Below are 15,111 nucleotides of genomic sequence, written 5' to 3'. Positions count from 1 at the left end.
CATAACATTGCAAGGTGAAGAACTCGACCAATGTTTTACCAACACGGACCTCATACTAGTTCAATAACATAATTCAGTTATGACAAAGAAGATTACAAATCTTTTTTTTTTATTTATGGCTAGACTGGACTTTACACAACTGGTGTTTTCATGAGCAGGTATAATTACCATTATCACCATCAACCGGAATCTTATACATGTAGATCTTTCTACACACGGGCGAACCAAAACAATCTGACTTGTGACCTTGAATTAATTGGCTTGAATTACCTGCAATGCTCACGGATGATACAAACCGTTGCTTTATCCATTTTCGAAAATTATATTTTAGGGCCTGCTTTTAGCCTGTGTTGTAAAACCACTATAATCTTGAGATTTGTATTGTTACAAAGGCAAAATAACCAAAGTTAGAATTAGTTTGAGAAATTCTATTTTTGACAGGTAAATGCCTTTTGGACATACTAATATAATACTTATCATTGTATTTGCAGTGGTGCACTTCTAACACAGGCCACCAAACTAATTTTTTTTCATCATTTTTTGACATGTTTTCAACACCTTTCTTATGACTTCGATTCAAACCTGGCAAATCCAAAATTATGAAAAGAAATGTGAGAGGAGGAGTTGTCGACTGACCAACAGGTTACATGATGCTTGATATTTTCACCATACCTAGTTCATGCATTTTGATTAGGTTATTTAAACCAAGGAAGGTGGCCACAGTTAGTCATGCACGACGGTGACTGGGTTCTTATTGCAAAGATAAAAAGCTCTGTCACGCTTTTGTCCCTTAAATCTAGATCCAACAAACTATTCGCCGACAACACAGTGATTTGTGGTTCATTTAGTAAAAAAAAAGTAATGACATATTTTCTTCAGCCTTTGAGCTTGGGCTAATTTGAATAAGCTGTTGTAAATGTAGAACAATCAAAACAATTTCAGACTCATCCTCTATTTACTTAATTACTACTTATTAATACATCTGTGAAAGAAATATCGGTAAAAATTTAAAAACTGAATCTACAAAATACTGATTATTCTACATCACTGCCAATAAACTCATCCTCTATTAACTTTCTGTAGAGGTCTTCATCATCGTCTTGTTCTTCTTGCCCTTCCTCTTGTTCTTCTTGATCCTCTTGTCCTTCTTGATCCTCTCCTCCTCCTCCTCCTCCTCCTCCTCCTCCTCCTTCTTCTTCTTCTTCTTCTTCTTCTTCTTCTTCTTCTTCTTCTTCTTCTTCTTCTTCTTCTTCTAACTCCCCCTCCTCCTCATCGATCATATCATCTAATGCCTGCAGGTATGGTTTGGCCAGGCTATTAAAAATATGGAGAGGGATTTACTTCATTAATAGACACAACAATATTGTGGAAAACTGACACTTTCTGTGAAGGGGCCTGTTACGGCTATTTCGTGTTTTCTTTGTGTCCTTTTTTGTTCCGTATGTTAATGTATTTTTTCACATTCTGCATGCTTTTTTTCTCCCGTCGTATGTAAATTTCGTTGCGTATATATTTGTGTTATCCTTTCATGTTCATTTAGTGCTAGTTTATCGTCTGGTACACTTGTATCCTCTTGGTTGCCTGAACCCCGTTGCCAGCATTTTGGTAAGCCGTTTAGTTTATCGTCTGTTTGTATTTTCCTCTTGGTTTTCTGCCGTCTTCGGTTAGTTATTTGTAGTAACTCGTTTCATGTTTACCTTTAGGAATTTACCTTCCTCCTACGGAAAGTCAAATAAATTTGCTGGACTAATTGAAACTAGCTTTAAGTTGTGTCTGAAGTCGGTCCTTTGCTTCTTTAGGGACCATTTCTTGAAACTTCCTGGCTACTCGAGGGCTTGCCAACTTACAAGGACCGTTTTCAGGCTGCTGTTTTGGGCACCAAACTACATAATGAAACTGAAATCAGTCTTTAAAAAGAGCTTTGGAATTATAATCTTAAGTACAACAGTAATATTATTATAATTTAAATTATAAATATGCATACTGTATTTGAAAGTGGAAGTTTTGTCATGAGGAATGTGAACGCCTTAAAGAGATCTTCTCCCGACTGCGCTCTCCTGACGACCTTGTGCAGTCAACCATGTGTCGGTGGTGTGTCGACCAACGCGTCGGTGATGTGTCGGCCGACGCATCGGTGGGATCGGATTCTTTACCTTTACCCACATACCCGAGTGGCTGATAAAAGAGAAGCCCCAGTCAGAAGCGTGTTGCCCTACAAGGACCAGAAATCTGCAAACGTAGTATACGTAAACAGCTGGCTGACCTCAGTCAGAAGATTAACGCAGATATTAGCCCAGTTTACACAAGTAGAAAGATCAAGGATGAAATTAAGGTCAGGGAAGACAAGCAGTCTCTTGTAAGTCAACAATGCGTGGTGTATTCATTGCAGTGTGGCCTGTGTGATCATACTACCAACTATGGTGTGATGCAGGCTATGTCGATTACACGTGCCGACACCTACACCAACGAATTGTAGAACACAAAGGATCGGCAATCGGAAACCACCTCAGAGAGCAGCACGATATGGAGTCAGAAGACATCGCACAGAGTTTTCGAATCTTAAGAAAGTGTCAGAACAAATTTTACTGCCTTAATTTTGAAATGTTTTTTTTTTATCAAAGAACTGAAACCAACGCTAAACAAACAGTGCGATTCAATTCGTGCCAAATTATTTGTTTAGAGCAATTCTTGCTAAGATTATTTTATTTTTCCATTGTATATTTTTAACACTTTTTCACATTTTGTCACATTTTAGCGTTCGCCACATTTTTATCTATTATAACTTGTTTTTAACATATTTATGGCTATATGCTAATTTAGAAAATTTCACTCACTTGAAAATGACCTCGGAGAGGTCGAAACGTCGTGACTTTTTAGCGCTAGTTTTTATTTCAAAATCGATTTCTAAGAAACCACTTTTTAACATACTGTATTTCTATACCTAAATAAGAAAAACAGTTTTTGATTAATATGATGCAAATGGATTTCTCTATAAACTCACTTCCTTCAACTTAATGTCTGCTAATTTTTCATGCAAATAGCAAACCATCAGTTGTGATTGCAGTTACCCGTCTCATTCTACATAGCAATTTTCAATTTGGTTTCAAAATTAACTTGCATTTGGGTATGCATCACTGTGCTCTGTTTTGCATCCTGTACTTTCTTTGTTGTGTTGTTTGTAATATTGTTAATACTCTGGTTCTGGTTTCAAGGCACTTCAATGAACTGTTCAGACATCACTTACTTCCAGTATGAGATGAAGTAATAAAGTACATGTCATTTTTGGTCTAGGACATTGATGGGGATTCCTGGACAGGCTCCCAGAGGAGCTCCCATCTGCTTTCAAAATTATATCATTAGGCTAGCAAAACTAGTGCCAGTCCCAAACCCCACATTAGAATTTTAAATCCTTAAACTTATAGTCTTGTTGTTATTGGGATAAGATGTTCTAGGTTCTGAGCTACTATGTCTGAAACACCTCACAAGATTAGAAGCCACAGATTTAGGAAAGCCATTCCCTAACAGGAACGTTTTAATCATTGTTCTTTGTTTCTGAAAGAGAGAGTCTATTTCACATGTACGAGAAGCCTGGTGCAACAAGGCTCTAACCCAAGCCATTTTGCGAAGTCAACGTTCATGACTAGAAAACAAGACATTCTGTCCAGTGTGATTCCTATAAATGTCACTGGATGTTCTTTTCAGAGAAATGTTAAAGTTAATTTGGCTAACAATTCCTTTCTATTTAAATGTATGTTGCTTGAAAATTATGACTTGGTGGCCCTGGATGCAATTTGAGTTTTTCTGTAATTTTGAAAAGTCAAGCCCCACTGTTTGTTATTGTATCAAAAGGATAACACCATTCTTATCATGGTTATTCTATTGATTCCACTTCATCATTATTAAGGTGGCTCTGCAGTTATTCTGGACACACTCACCCCTGTCAACGTTTGCAACATAAATTTTGGGGCTTTGAAGCGTTGGTTAAGAAATTTTGGGAAATATTTTGTCTTTCACTCGGTGATAATGTTACTTAATATCATTTACTGGGGATAATATCTTTATTCTTACTGGTGTTTGACTGGACCCCATTTTTTGGACAACAACACTACCAGTAAAAAAAATTTTGCTGGCATACTTTAACTCAGTTTCTGGAAGCAGCTTATTTTGACTTAATACAAACCATGCCCAAGTTTCGGGGAAATCATTTGAGCAGAAGTTCAGAAGTATTAAGTCAAAGACATGTAAACTCAACTCTAACATTCACTGAAAGTTTCTACATATTGACTCTCATTTCCGAAACAAGCCATGAACCCAAATTTTGTGAGAAGCTTGCTCCAAACCTTGCTAAATCAAAGTGGCTGGTTGATTAGTGATCGTGCGAACCATAAAAAGCATTAATCCCTAGTTCTCAAAACACTATAACCTCCTTGAATTTTCAAAGATGCATTTTGCAACAGTATTTGGAAATAACTTTTGTGTCAAAGTCTTTCCACACAAATTGCATGGTACTGCAATATTTTGGCTACAAGTTTTACTGTTGTGACTCAAAAAGAAATGGAGCACTGTTGTCAGGATTGTAAGCTACTCCCCGACTGATCTCTCCTGATCTGATCACTCCTGGGTTTTCGTCGCAAAATCGGGAATCGTTTGAGGTCGGATCACTTCGGGTCTCGTGAGGTCAGGTGAGAAAGTTTCGCTCAAACGTTTTCTTGTCTCACTGGGCCTCACTGTCTTTTGTCTAGGCCTCAAAACATGAGTACCCTTAATGACTTATTTGAGCAGATTATACAGTCAGAGGAGAGGATCCGAAAACGTTTCGCCAAACTTCGTAATGGTTAGTAAGCTTTAATTAGGTACCTTAAGTTACGCTTAAGCGTAAGTCTCTACCATATGCTTAAATGTCGACATGAACACGAGTGATCTCGAGTGTTTTGCTGGAAAATAGACTTAAGTTTAATTAAGCTTACATGAGCTTGTTACTTTAGTTAGGTTATGACCATTGTTAAATTTTATTTTTATTGACCTTATCACGGTTTTCGACGCCATCTTGACGGGTAGGCAAAGCGGTCAGAAATTACAGTGTTTGTATGGGAATCCGATGGCAAATAACCTTAACTTCTTGCAAAATCGAATTTTGCAAAAAATAAAACTACTAGGTGGAAGATTGTATTTACGAAGTTTGAAGGATCTAGCTCGCCTAGAATATGCTTAGTTAATTTTTCTAATTTTCCATGAATTTGTCTGTAAATTTGTCTGGGTATAAAATGCGGTTCGATTTCCTGGAAAAAACTGGATCAAGGATCAGTTCAAAATAAATCAAATTAATTAATAGACATGATTGATTTTGACCATAACCCTAAGTGGGTATAGGGCCAGATAGACATGATTGACTGCTCCCCAGTCAAGATCTCTCTCAAGATGTCTCTCAGTCCGCAAATGATCCCAGGACCGCAAATGATCCTGGACAGCAAATGATCCCGGACCGGAAAGGATCCCCGATAGGGACCGCAAATGATCCCGACTAAACAATAAGAAATGGCATGGAAGGTGGGATGGTGTGGATAGAGAATTGGCATACGTGAATACCGATGTTTTTATTAAGGCCATCTTATAATTATAATGGCTTACAACTTGCTTTTTTTTTCATACTTTCGACTAAATTTTGTTGCTAACTACGATATTATGACTATCGCCACTCAATCATCAAAACACGACTTGGCTTGCATTTCTTGCTTGGCTTGCATTTCGTTTTGACAAGGTAGCTGTTTAGTAGATGTTTGATACTATTGCCACTGGGATTTCGAGAATGTTTACAAGTATGTGTTTTTCCAAGACTTCTAATTCAATAGGTCTTCTTCACGTGACGTGTTTTTATCCTCATCAGGCATAAGAGGCAGTATATCTTATATCTGTTATATCTATATCTTATATCTGTTTACAATTAGCATGCTTCGTTTGGAAACCAGAGCATTTTGAATTTCAGGGTTATGGAGGTTGTGTAACACAAGGCTACGATCAAGTTTCTTGAAAAATGTATACTTATCTCATGACTTTGAGCCTTTTTAGAAGTTAGAGCATTAGGAAAAGTGCTTATGTAAATACTTGTTTGTTTAGTACTGATAATCAGTTACCTAGAAAGCCAAAGTAAGTTCCAGATGTTTACACTTTATTCCGGCCACAATATTGGTGTACCACGGATGTATACCAACATGGTGTTTTCTTACTGGGCTCTGTAAATTTCTGGGAAACATTTACGACAAATTTCTGAAGTTTGGGGAAATGCACAGGCATAAGACTTGGAGAAGTGTCTTATTTAGTTATCTTCTACAGCATACATCACAATTTCTTAGCTTTTTCCATTGGTTGGTTTTCGATTTATTATTATTTTTTATTGCGTGACTGTGAAAACGATCTATACCATTGAAAGGACAAAACAGTAACTGTGGAATATTTTTTTGTACAATGATAAAACATGTTTTTTAGTTCATAATTTTTGTACATGTTCTCACCTTCCTCTGATATAAATCCATGCCATTTCTTATCTTTTGATTGGGGTCATTTGTGGTCCAATATGGGGATCATTTGCGGTCCGGGATCATTTGTTGTCCTGGAATCATATGCGGACCCGTACATCTCTCGTCTGCTTAAGCGAAAATAAGAGAAAATAAGAGAAAATAAGTGAAATCGGCACAATTATGATAAGTATGATAAATACGAATATCCTAAATACTGAAAAACCTGTACTACTTTGCGGAAGTGCCAATTTTCGCCTACGCACTAGCTCTGAACTACTTCTATGTCATCGAAATCATTGCGGATGTTTAAAGCACTGCTGCTTTGCAAACCATGCTTAAACATGGAGTGATCCTATATAACAAGGCTCAGGTGTTCAGCCTGCCAATCACAAATCCCAAGCGACGACCAATGATCCCATTTGATTCGCTTATTCGCTCAGGTCTAATTTTAGCACGTTGCTACAAAATTCTGGAGAGCGACGGGTGTAATTTTCTGTTTCATTTTACAAGTAAGCAATGGCTTTTGAACTAAATGAACAATAGCTTCAGGAGAAGAGTCATATTAACAAAGAAAATTGACTTTTTTAAATTTTAACTTCATAATTTTTGAAAACCTTTCATATGAATTCGAGCTGTTCACTCAAATTTATAAAATGCTGTGGCTAGTTCTTTTGATGCCAGAGTGTCTTTGCTCCTTCAATGATTAACGCAGTTGAGAAATAAGTTTGGAAACTCAAACTTGTAAATAAAAGCCAGGTACAAGCAGAATGCGAAGGTAATATATTTTATCTACAGTAATATGGTTATTCTTCAGCCAGTTACCTAAATGAGATTCCATAAGGTGAACATTGGCTGCTGTTTTACTCTTGCTGCTAAACTTCAGTCGGCCTTTTACGAAGGCAATTTTTGTTTTTATCACATTCAGCCATGAGCAGTCCTTCTCCTTTCTAACGTCAATATTCAGGCAAAATCTCACTTTGCCATTTTCAAGTTCTCTTGTTTCTTAGTAGTACTTTTTGTTTCCAATTTCTTTGCTCTGAAGATAGAAACATTTGAGGAATAACTCAGCGTTGTTCAATTTGCATTTTGTTTGCACCATCATAACGCTCATAAATCTGAATAATTTTAAACATCCCACCAAAATCCATCTGTGTCCACAGGCTAACCAAAATCGCCTTGTACAAGATTTGTTTTCGTTCTCGGCATGCTGTGATAAATGGAATCAGATAGCTCGTTGATTGCAGGCATCAGCTTAATGATATTTTAGTTTGGTGGCAAAATTTGAATGTTCTGTAAAGTGACGAGGATAATTCATCGTTTTTGTTCTTCCGAAGGCATCTTCTAAAGTGTTAATATGAGTTTTATTTTCACTGTATTTTTGTTACTCACCTTATGCTATTCTACATAAATGACTCTGTTGTTTTAACGAGAAAAACACTATTTCTCCACGACTTCTATGTTATACGACTGTTGTTTCGGCTTTTCACCATTGCAAAAAAAAAGCCAACAAAGTGCTTCAAAGGTGGCGTGTCCTTGCCTTTTATAGGATCGCTCTGTGTTTAAGGTGGCTGAGCACAGTTTTTGATACCTGTTTCATTCACCTTTTTCTCTAAGACCGTTGATCCTTTGGCTGCCAAAATGGCAGCAAGCAAGTTAACACAAACTTTAGTTTTTTGATAGTTAAGCTGACGTATGTGCCATTACCATGGCAACATGAATAAATATAAACAGGCCTTTAAAATCAGTTTTGTTTATTTGCAGAAAATCTAGTCTTTAGATTTTCTTTATAATTTGCATGCAACAAGCTTGTAACGATGCTCACAAGTTAACACTATTGTAGTAATAATTTAACAGAGCGATCTTTAATTATCCCTTGTTGAAGGTTCACTGGGTTATCTAGAATTTCCTTTGTTAAAGTTCAATTTTTTTCAAAACTCCAGTTCCGTGAAATTCTAATGATTGGTTCCCGAGAAATAGGCATATTTCTGAGAAAGCTATTTACCATTCAATCGCACTTTTTCAACTTACTGTGCTTGCGCTACATTTAACTGGATTCTTTTGGTAACAAAGAAAAAGCTGAGTCTTTTCTAACATACCTTTGTAATGAAAGACTAAAACCATCAGTACACTGTGTTCAATTATGAAGAAAAATAGTACAGATAGGGTGGGCATTGAGCAAATAAACTGATTGCTGTATTGACGCCAAGATTGTTTTTTCGCAATCCTTGTGTGCGCACTGAATTGCATTCGCAAGAGCGCACGTGAAAACTGTGTTCTGCCACCTTAACCGTTGGTGCAGTTCCCCTGTTCAAGCTGTTGAGAAACAGAGAATGATAATACTAATAGTAATAATAGTAATAGTAATGATAATATTAGATTTATATAGTGCTAAAATTATAAAATAATCTAAAGCGCTTTAGAATCTACAAATGTCAAAGTCCTTTATTTTATGACAAGTGATCAAAGGCGTGGGAATAAACTTTCTGCCTGCTGTGTTTATCGGTGACAAAAAAACACAATTCCTCCTCGTTAGTTGTCAGGTACTCTCCTTAAGGTGGCTTACTACAGTTTTTTGGAGACTAGTAGCATGTGCTATGATTGCTTGCCAGACTTTACTATTAATTGCACGTGCACTAATGACACAAGTAACCCTAAGAAGAAACGAAAAACATTTCAGCACTTGAAAGGCGTTAAATTACTTTGGTATAGGTAGCAATAGTTTCAAACTCCATTCAAACATGTGTTTAAACCTAGGGCCAAAAAAATATGACAAAAAACTTGATAAACAACCAGTGAAAGAGCTCTAAATTACTCCTGCTTTCTCGCACGCGATAAATGGCGTCACATGACCGTGCGCTTAAATAAAGGGCATGCGCAATTCAATTCTCGTCCAAGGTTGTAAAAGCCAGTCTTTGATTGAGGATTGCTTGAAAACCTACCATACAACCCATGATGAAATTTTCACAGTTGATTTGTAGGGGTGAATCACGTTTAAATTTTTTAAAACAATCTGTAAGACAGATTTTGAGCTATTTTTGATTAATTCACATTTTCTTAATTTGCAAAAAATCTGTCGTACAGATTTTTATTTTACTTCGCATGAATGTTAAATCAGAGCCAATTTGTTATTCCTGAAATTTTGAGGTGGGTTCATAGAGGTAGATCTTGAGAAGAACGTGATTTAACCTACTAGTGCCCAGTCTCTCCAGAGGTACTCGGTCGTTCATTTTGGCCATTTGTTGACCTTTAATTGTTCAAGTTTCACATAGAATGGTAAAAGAGTTAAGTAAACAGTAAGTAGAGAAAGGAAAAACATCTAGAACATCTTTCGAAAGAGTTAGAAGTTGGGCTGTTATAATCCATTAAAACTGTAGTAAGCCACCTTAAAAAAAATTCATGTAAGACTTAGAATTGATTCAATTCTCCAATGTGTGTTCTTGAGATTTTCAACTTGCTGCTTCCGTGTATACTCCAGGGGACTCACAACAACAACTTAGTGGGTCCATGTCAATTGTCAAATAACGCCTCTTGTCAGATCCCGTCAGAAAAACGACTAAAACGCCTTCTTCTAAGTAAGTGATTCTTCAGACGCATTCCATCTGCTTTTCCTCTAAGGATATGAGGTCAGTAAAAATTTCAAGAGATAAAGCTAAAGCAGCTGAAAATTTGGTGTTCACTCTGGCAGTCGCCAAAAACAGCTTGGAGTTTTGAAATTGCATTCCATCTGCTTTTCCTCTAAGGATATGAGGTCAGTAAAAATTTGAAGAGATAAAGCTAAAGCAGCTGAAAATTTGGTGTTCACTCTGGCAGTCGCCAAAAACAGCTTGGAGTTTTGAAATTGCACCTGAAGTGAGATACACAATCACATACCGACACTCTGGATAATTTGGAAATTTCATGTGAATTGAACTGTTTGTTACCTCTCCAATATAGCATATGCACAAGTGAACTCGCTCCGTAGCTTTCAGTCTTCAATAGCTGTCCTAGTAGTTTGGAGCTAGTCGGTAGGTGAAAATTGGCACTTCCACAAAGTGGTATCTAATAGCTTTTTCAGTATTTAGAATATTTATGGTTATAATGTTTATTACATTTGGGCCGATTTCATTTATTTTTTCTTATTTTTGCTTGAGCATGCAAGAGATCTTGACTGAATCATGTAGGGGAGCAATCAATCATGTGTATTAATTTATTTAATTTATTTGATTTATTTTGAACTGATCCTTGATCCTTGATCTGGCCGGTGATCTGGTGATCCTTGATCTGGTTTTTCCAGGAAACCAACATGATTTGCGGGAAAGAAAATTACAGGCACGACAAATGTATGGAAAATTTGAAAATTAACTGAGGGTATTCTAGCCAAGCTACATCCTTCAAACTTGGTGAATATAATCTTAAACCTAGTATTTTAGTATTCTAGTGCATTTACTGAAACCATGGCTACCCAGACAATGAAAACCAATCAGATAGCAGAACTAAAACAATACATTCCAACAGTTTCAAATCCAGCCAATCAAATGTCCAGTTCAAAACAATGAAATCTCAACTTGTTTGTTGTCATGCTTATGAAACTACGCTGGCTGTTAATAAATTGTCATGCTCAAGCCAGTACTACTTTCGCGTTAGCAAAAATTGTGTTACTTTACTTTAGATTTTACATTGACAAGTGTGGTAAACTCATTAGATTGACTGTTTTCCACTGTGAACTATTTTGGCCTCACTTTTACGGTTGTTGTTTAAAATCATAGATTAATAGATTTTGGCATACAAAATAAATTCCACTCCTGTTGTCTGTATGTGTTTCTATTTTTACACAGCTTTTGGTTATCCACCACGCAGTTCTCAGAAAGACCAGAGACCGATCATTATTTGTTTAGAGGGGGGAGGGGAAGGGAATAACATGTTGGAAAGATCAAAATTATTATAATCCCCCTCCAGGCCACGTAAATAGCAAGTGACCCCCCTTCTTTATTCAATATTTACATGATGACTGCCCCGTCACCTCATATTTCCTCTTGTATGCCTAGTGATTATTAAAATGCATGTCACATGCAACCATGAGACGATTACTTCGCGTAACAACAGAACTAACCTACTAAATCACAAAATTGGCGTATCACATAGACCAGTGTCCAGTTTTTCGTGCACTTCTTGTTGTCTTTTCAACAGGTGGCTCTGCTCCATCCAGTTCACCATCATAACTACTGCCGTCATCGCTAGCACTGCTTTCATAATAAATCATCATCACTTTCGCTTTCACTGTCTGTTGAGGCAACGTATTCACCAATAGCTACATGTTTGTTTTCGGGCATGGTCTCTCTGCTCTTCATGCAGCACTGTGTTCTAATTCTTCTAATCTCTTCATTTTTCTTGCCTTTCTTGCAAAGCTTGTGATGTTCTAAATATTTATCTAGTCCTACAATGGTTAGAGAGGGAGGCGCGGTGGCCTCATGGTTAGTGCGCTCGTCTCCCGATCGAGCGGTCCGGGTTCGAGCCCTGGCCGGGGACATTGTGTTGTGTTCTTGGGCAAGACACTTTACTCTCACAGTGCCTCTCTCCATCCAGGTGTATAAATGGGTACCGGCGAACTTAATGCTGGGGGTAACCCTGCGATGGACTAGCATCTCATCCAGGGGGGAGTAGAAATACTCCTAGTCGCTTCATGCTACAGAAACCGGGATAAGCTCCGGCCTGATGGGCCACTTGGCTCACATGCAGACTTTACCTTACAACGGTTAGTGATGCAATTCTCTACGAGTTCTTGCCACTTGTAATCGGAAACATCTCTTGTTTGTTGTTGTTGATGTACAACTACTTGCTCCTTTTGTCTGATGTTCTTCACAGCTTCCAGGGAAGATAAGTAGGACTTCGCAAGCTTCTCATCAACGATAAACTTCTGAGAAAATTCTTTGATGGCATCATTGTTTTCCAATGATTTTCCTACAGTTGTGAAAGGACTACTTTCTTGTTGTTATATCATGTTTAATTACATCTAATGGGTTATCGAATTGACAAGCATTTTGTCACGAGAAAATTCAGTCAAACCAAATATTAAAGCAGATGGATCTGGATTCTTTGTTAACTAAAATTTGAGATAACAATGGAGTTTAGGGTGCAAGCGGTATTTCTGTGAAATAAAAATGACCAAATAGTGGTGTTTAAACAAAAGAAAACAATGTAATTAACACAAAATAGTACAATTTAGCATAACTGTTTCACATATTGTTTGCACTCTACTATTGAACTGTTTTACCCACCTTAACTGCTGACCCCCCTTAAACTTTGTTATAAAAAGTTTAGCCCCTCCCTCTTACCAATCTGAAATAGCCTTGAAGCCCCCCTTCTTTTTTCTCCCCCCCCCCCCCCCCCCCCGTCTACATAAATAATGACTGGTCCCCTAGTGGTTTAAGAAGCTGCTGACAGAAATGTGCTATTTTAATACCCAAAAATATAAGAACTTGTTTAGCTAAGCAAGATCAAGCAGGTTCTTAAATGTGACTTAATTCAGTTACAGTTGAATTATGATAAACGTTTTGACCAAGGAGTGTGACTTTGAGACTGAAAATTTTTATTGCAAGTAAAGACTTTAAACTAAATGCAATTTTGAGATGGCATTACCACATAATATTGGCAGCTAGTTGGGAGAAAATATATTCCTGTATTGGGCGGAGTTGTGAAGCGACAGCGCCCAATATGAGTATTGGGGTTGGAATTGGCGTTTGTTTTCACCATTTTAATTATGCATCTTTATTCTGTATTTATTCATACTTTATGCCATATAGATTCATTCATTCATGTCTTTTTAATCAATCATCAAAGGCTGTAAGTTAGCAGCCGAAAACTTATTTTAACTTAAATTTTTCAGCCAAGGAATGTTGCAATTGTCTTATCATAACTAACTGTTAAGAGGAGTCCCCTGAGTGCTGCTAACTCCAGGGCCTTTTAATTCACAAAAAGTAGCTCTTGCACACATTGGGTGCCTATGTTTATACACTTTGGTTAACTTTTAATCCTGGGTTAGCGTTATCTGCCTTTCGAACAAACCGGCTTTGATTACAACAAGTTCACCTGGCTTGAGCCCACAGTCCAGTTGAAAATCAACACTTGGTCATTGGTCAACTTCTAAAAAACACATGATCTTGAGGAGTTCTAAACCTGAGTCCATGATATGGTTATGTGTTAGTGGTCAGCAGATACCTTGTTTTCACAGGTGTAAATAAATTCTGTAAAAGATAGAATTTTTGTTTTTCACTGGAATTTGAATCTTAAGTTATGAAAGTTTTATTTGAGAAACATTTCTGCTACTGTAAGTTCAAAGCTCATTTTCTCAAAACGAGTTATTTTTGCCTTTGGGGAAAGATATTTTGTGAAGGATTTGTCCAATTGAGCTGAAATTTTCAGGATTTGTTGTTCTAAGTAGGTTTTGTGTTTTAAGCATAGAACTTTTCCATCCAGTGCATTTTGTTGAAGTTATGCTGGATTTTCTGTATTAGATATTACTGGTCACCATTCCGTGTGCTTTTAACTGTTCAAAAATTTCTATTCTTAAAACAGTGAACTATTTGTCTTCTTTTGAAAAATGTCAAAATTATTCATTTTGATCAATTCTTGTGGGAGTTATCTTTTCTCAAGTAAGCCCTGACATTCCTCAACAGGTGGTAGATTTAATTGATCAGCCGGTGTCAGGTTACAATACAGTCCTAAGGGTAGAAAATATTTTTTTTCATAATCTTTGGTCTTTAACCTTTCTAGAAAATTGGTGTATACTTTGCCTTGGTTTGGAATTAAATCTTAGCCATGAAAAACGTTTGATGGTGTGTTTTCATGTGTACCCCCACCTTAACCTTAATGTTGATGTCCAATATCAAAGATCTGCGTTGTAAACCATTAGGCTACATGACTCAGTCAACCTATTAGCTGGAGTATGGCTGCCATGTTTCATGACATCATTTTCATCGTAGGGTGCACATGCTCACGCTCCATGCCGCTAGCCATGTTGACCATGAGTAGCATACACTCAGTTCTGTTCCTATAGTTATGGTGCTCTGCTTGGCAGCCCAGAGCCCTGCTGTCATTGCATTTTGCACCATTTCTTAACAATTTTAGTAGGCTTTAGCTCGCTAGCTCAATATCTAAATGATATACCCCCAGTATGACCTACGGATTGAAACCTCTGCTCAGTGGCATCAAAATTTCCACTGTTTACAGATGATCCATTTTCCAAGTTTAGTGGCTCATAGTCACTTTGATTTGGAACTGATTTGCGTTACATAAAGTTCATTATTATAAAAAGAGCTTTTGGTACTTTGAATTCAATGACAATGAGGTAGGTTGGTTACCTCATAATCAACATGGCCAGCTTTTCATGCTTAACCAAGATGCACTCCATCATTACAGAACAATAATTAGTGTTAAACTAATTGATAAATGATAATTTATGCTTGGTTATGTTAAGTCACGGATAATTATTCTGTTTTGACAAAACCCATGAGGCATTCTTAATTTTACTTCACCCAATTTATTCATAGCGTAAAAGCTGCTTAATCGATCCTAATAATAATAATTATTATCATTTCGTTTAATATATATATAACACTTT

General features: G+C 37.0%; 1 protein-coding gene and 1 long non-coding RNA gene across 3 annotated transcripts in view; one reads left to right on the top strand and one right to left on the bottom strand.

Moving 5' to 3' along the window:
- The window catches only part of LOC149117987 (uncharacterized), a 151,201-nt gene that overhangs the window by 114,497 nt on the left and 21,593 nt on the right, over positions 1–15,111 (bottom strand). The window lies entirely within an intron of this gene.
- Positions 4,646–15,111, top strand: part of LOC110049655 (uncharacterized) — a 70,348-nt gene continuing 59,882 nt past the window's right edge. The window contains exon 1 of one of the 2 annotated variants that reach the window (XM_089288293.1): positions 4,646–4,834. In XM_089288293.1, the coding sequence (XP_089144419.1) occupies positions 4,753–4,834 (82 nt within the window). In that variant the 5' untranslated portion in view covers positions 4,646–4,752. The remainder of the gene's footprint in view (positions 4,835–15,111) is intronic. The other variant, XM_089288299.1, reaches the window with a different exon arrangement.

This window comes from Orbicella faveolata, unplaced genomic scaffold (genome assembly GCF_042242905.1).
Source record: "Orbicella faveolata isolate gen_17 unplaced genomic scaffold, um_ofav_v1 contig_1, whole genome shotgun sequence".
NCBI classification, from domain to species: domain Eukaryota; kingdom Metazoa; phylum Cnidaria; class Anthozoa; order Scleractinia; family Merulinidae; genus Orbicella; species Orbicella faveolata.
This window is presented reverse-complemented; position numbering and strand designations above follow the sequence as displayed.